The 5,000-nt window shown below is 40.9% G+C and overlaps 1 protein-coding gene and 1 long non-coding RNA gene across 2 annotated transcripts in view; one reads left to right on the forward strand and one right to left on the reverse strand.

The window, feature by feature from the left end:
- Positions 1-5,000, reverse strand: part of mrpl21 (mitochondrial ribosomal protein L21) — a 6,464-nt gene that overhangs the window by 1,449 nt on the left and 15 nt on the right. The window contains exons 1-6 of the mRNA XM_026910046.3: positions 4,885-5,000; positions 3,789-3,849; positions 3,438-3,523; positions 1,579-1,742; positions 1,420-1,472; positions 695-798 (exon numbers count right to left, since the gene is read on the reverse strand). The exon at positions 4,885-5,000 is cut by the window's right edge and continues 15 nt beyond it. Coding sequence (XP_026765847.2) covers positions 695-798; positions 1,420-1,472; positions 1,579-1,742; positions 3,438-3,523; positions 3,789-3,849; positions 4,885-4,975 — 559 coding nt within the window. The 5' untranslated portion in view covers positions 4,976-5,000. The remainder of the gene's footprint in view (positions 1-694; positions 799-1,419; positions 1,473-1,578; positions 1,743-3,437; positions 3,524-3,788; positions 3,850-4,884) is intronic.
- On the forward strand, positions 1,673-4,036 carry LOC128319201 (uncharacterized). The gene is made up of 2 exons (XR_008302639.1): positions 1,673-1,808; positions 3,364-4,036. It is a non-coding gene; the product is annotated as an uncharacterized LOC128319201 (long non-coding RNA).

The following is a 5,000-nucleotide window of genomic DNA, read 5'->3' on the forward strand; positions in this document are numbered from 1 at the left end:
ATTTTTTTTTTCCTTCCAAGGTTAGGTCTCTAACGGTTAATGCACACGAAGCTCCGCCTCCGGAAGCTTAGGTGGCTCATATAGAGTCTATAAAATGATTGACAGAAAGCGTATCCAAACACAAACAAGCATTCCGACCGGAAGATATAATAATAATAATAATAATAATAATAATAATAATAAAAAAAAAAACACATTTATTGCACCTTTAAGTTCATTAGAAAATATTACAGGAAGGCTCAGACTAATGTATAACTAATATTTACATGAAAGTACGGAGAATTTGGGATTTAGTCAGTGAGAAAGACTCGGGTTTAGTTGGAAGGCAGCATAAGCACAGCAGTCTATTTTAAAGAAATGTAAAGTCGTCTTCTCAGAGATGGCGTCCTCAGGAATTACAGCGGTCCGACTCTCTTTTCAAGACAAGGTTGTGATGATTTTGTGAGCCATCATAAAGCTGAGGCGGTTATTGTGTCCATTTCGTCAGTGAACTCAGACAGGATTAACAGATAAGATGGCTCAGACGTGCGCTCTCAGCTCCGGCTTCTCACACACCCCATCATGAGTAAGAGTTATAAAATATGCATGTGGCTGAGCAGCGAGTCGTTATGAGCCCCATCCATTAAGGCGCTTTCAAATCTGGAGGATAAATTCGAGTGATGAATCGATACCTAAAATCTTAAACCTGACTCACTTCTCTTTTTCTGGAACCTGTGTCTCTTCCAGAACACCATGTGCACCATCGGCCAGGACTCGGTCTTCTCGATGACGGTGGCCTCGACTCGGACGAGATCACGCCTAGGTGTGAAAACAGTACACACACACACACACACACACACACACACACACACACACACACACACACACAGTGTGAAAACTGAAGGAACAGAGGCTTTTTGTGCGGCACGCTGAGGCTCATGCTAAAATATTCATGCAGCTATGCAGTGCAGGATATTTCAAACAGAAACCATTCGTCTGTTCTGCAACCCGAGTACAAAACTAACTACTTGCTTTTACAATCTGCTTTTAATTAGAGTTTAATTGCACACACTCTTGATTATCCTGGGGTGGTGTGTAAGTAATTCAGAAAACTGCTCAGTAGAGCTGAACCCTGTGAGAACAAATAGCGCATTCTGATGCTACTTCAACACACATCAGTCATGATGATCCTTATAATACATTTAATCACATTTCTCCAACATGTCCTCTCACCATTTTGTAACAGTAAATTAAGACCAGCGTTAATTTGGACGAAGGTACGGTTCCTTTTAGGACGAGAACATTTAGTGAAAACCAGTCGTTTTATTTTATTGACATAAATTAAAGAATATTTTAAAAAATAGAAAAAGAATGACACTTTAACACACTCTGTGTTTGATGCCTCTCGTTCAAACAAGATTTTAACAGAATAAAAGTCACCTGAGAAGAGGTTTCCCGATGAGTGTGAAATTGTCTCCTCCCACCAGCAGCACCTGTAGAGAGACAGAAAGAGAAAGAGAGAGAGAGAGAGAGAGAGAGAGAGAGAGTTAGAAAAAACAAACAGAGCCTGAAAAGCCATCACTTGCTGAAATATCTGACCTTCTCCAGCAGGATACGATCTCCACACTCTGCCTCGATGTGGTTCTCAATCTGGATCAGATCTTCACTGGTCACCTTCCACTGACGGCTGGCGAAGTGAACGACGGCAAACAGACGGCCGTAGTCTCGCTTCTCCAGCAGACCGTTCACCTTCTCTACAACCGCTGCAGGAGACACGAATTAAATCCCCGTTACTGTTACAGAACGACTGTCCTTGTGTACGCTGAAGGGTGTGTACACAAACTAGACCTACACCACTACATATACTTGTATATACTTGTATATATAATATTAATAATAATAATAATAATAATAATGTGTATATATTCTTTTCATATTTCTTCTTCAGCAAAAAAAGCCTTTAATATATTATTCTACATAGCAAATTAGATAGAAGTGTGTGAGGGCTGTGAGGAAAGTAGAAAACAGACCGATCACTTGAAATCACACACACACACACACACACACACACACACACACACACACACACACACACACACACGCAATATTGCTTATTAGTGCAATTACAGGCAAGCAGTGTCCTGCTCCGGCGAAACCCAGATAGGCTTTTTTATTTTTTTCCCCCAAACTGGCATCAAATTTGAATCAAACAGATGTCACAGGACCAGCAGCTCTCATGTACGAGTTTCCAACAGATCTCCGTCTCATGACGGGACTAATGCTTGTAATTTCCTGATGCTGGTCACTCGGTTTTTTTCCCCCCGAGTGAGGAGAGATACGCCAGGAGCCACACAATCAACAATACGAATATCTCAGAACTCGCTGTGAGACCTTTCAAAGGAAAGAACAAAAAGAACTAACGTCTCTCTCGTCAAACGCATCTCAGGTAATGGGGCACATGATGCTTACTTTAATGTCAAATGGGCCGGAACAAAATAAATAAATAAATAAAATCAGTTTGGTGACCGATAACACATCAGCGACTCCTTTTACATTACAGTGTTCATTTATCAGCGTTTATCTTAAATAAAGCTTCTGAATGGATTGAACAGTTAAAACGCACTGCAATAGCACGCATTATGATTATTATTATTTATAAATAAAATAAAAATCTGAGAGTGTTACTTTAAGTAAGTATATTCGCTCTGTTACGGTTACCTACATTATTACATTAGCTCTTTTGGAATGAGGCAGGCGTACGTTTTCTGCTAGCTAATAAAGTGAAGTTTACTCTATTCTGCCCCCTAGTGGAACAACAGAGAACTTTCGATTCAATTCTCGAGCTTTCGCAGACACTGACTGTAAAACAGCGCCATTTTGAGTGTCGTTAAAAGGCGATTTTCATTGAGAACATGGATTTTAGACTTGTTCGACCACGCCCCGGTGGTCTACACAGCAGTTAACCAAGCTTTTCATTTACGCCTGTTTAAAAACCACCCAGTTTCATTTGTTATTGTGCAGACGACAGTGTAAAGATTTGAAGAGCAGGAGGCCACGTCTCTTTACCAGGACAGACAGAGAGACACAGAGACCGTGTTTCTGAGATCGTCTGCATTTTGTTAGCGTTCTGTTGTTTACATCAGGTCTTCTCTGCACGCTGGAAACGCAGCATTACTGCCAAATATTAACTGATTATATTACATAATACGTTTACGACAGAAAAATGAGTTAGTGCTTTTTATTTATCTGCATCACCCCCATTAATCTGGTAAAAGTCGCTTCTGGAATTTAAACAACTTTTCCGGGAGAATTTTTTTATTTGCTTATGGTTTCATCTCTTAAACTATTAGTCTAGCACAATCTATTTATTCGACTTGTTTACAGGCTGCGTGTGCTCGCAGAAATCAGTATCCAGCAGGCAAGAACAGCTTAGAACGAGAGAAAAAACGTCAGCGTGCCTCGATGCTTCTGTTCTTCTGTCTCTTTGTCATATGGAGGTAATTCAGGCCACGGGGGTCTGGACAGCGACGTCTCGGGAACGTAACTGTGAGGGGAAAAAATATTTAAAAAATAGATGTGAAATTCCAATGATTTTTGATAGAAATCATAATGCTAATGCACTGATAATGTACTTCACATATTTTACAGGAAATGTATATCATAAGCATCACTCCTGCTCAGGGTCCATGTGTATATTTATATTTATATTTATAATTATATTTATATGTGTGTATTGTCCGTGTATGTATGATATAAATCCACAGTTCTAGAGTATACAATACACAATAAAAACGAGGGAAGTTCAGTACCTCTTGGGAACAGCAGTGCTCTTCTCCCTCTGACAGCGTGTGATGTGAGGAACTGTACGTCCTGTAAGAAACACAGATCCCTCACGCTCATTAGGTTTCCTTCGCTCATTACTGAAATCCAAATGGATCTGGCTCCATCTGTGCAAAGCATCTCTCTCTCTCTCTCTCTCTCTCTCTCTCTCTCTCTCTCTGTCTGTCTGACTGCTAATAATGATCACACACACACACACACACACACACACACAAAAGCAGAACAAAAGCATGTTTAGACGTCCATATGGCATACTTCCCTACTGCAGTTTCTGTCTGATTCGTACGAACACGTGCCAGCCAGCCTACTGCATCTTTCTCCCCCTCAAACTGCTGCTCGTGCTGCATCACAGGGCGGCGTAACAGCCTCGGAGAAAAGCGCTGTCTGCCCTCTTCCGCATACATGAGCTCACACTGGCTAGTTTCACTGTGACTGACAGGGGACAGAGAAGAAGCCCCTCCCACCCTGAGAGCATGGCCAGTTTTTTTGCTCTCTACAAGTATTGGCACCCTCTCTATCCATCCATCCATCCATCCAACTCTACAAGTACTGGCATTCTATCTATCTATCTATCTATCTATCCAACCATCCATCCAACTCTACAAGTATTGGCACCCTCTCTGTCTGTCTATTAAACTCTACAAGTATTGGCACCCTCTCTATCTATCTGTCTCTCTTTAACTGCACATTACATTCAGATTTCAAACTGATAACTAATTTAAACTTTCAGACCGGCTTTGTCGAGCCAACATCATGACTTTCTCGTTATTTCTATATCTATTTCTTCAGAGGGTGCCAATACTTCTGGACCAGACTGTACATGAATACGTGTGTGTATCCTTGTACAACACAGTCAGCTCATTACCACATCCTTCATGAGGATAAAATAGGTGTTATGGCGAAAAAAACAAAGAGTAAATAAAAAAATAAATAAATAAACAGCAGCAATACACAGAAACAGCAGTGTAGCCCGGAAGTTAAAGTTTAAATTTCCTCAGTTTAGCTTTAAAAATAAATCCCTCCTGCACGAGTTTAACAGTTTATTTCTATAAAGTTGTCACCTACGTGTTTGTTGTGTAAGAACAGGCTGTAAATGAGAGCTGAGTCTCCAGCACACTCGCAGCATTCCCTGACCGCTCTTCACAGTGGCCGCCATTTTTATTTCTCTCGCCCTGCCTGTG

The sequence above is a fragment of the Pangasianodon hypophthalmus genome, chromosome 11 (assembly GCF_027358585.1).
Source record: "Pangasianodon hypophthalmus isolate fPanHyp1 chromosome 11, fPanHyp1.pri, whole genome shotgun sequence".
In the NCBI taxonomy this organism is placed as follows: domain Eukaryota; kingdom Metazoa; phylum Chordata; class Actinopteri; order Siluriformes; family Pangasiidae; genus Pangasianodon; species Pangasianodon hypophthalmus.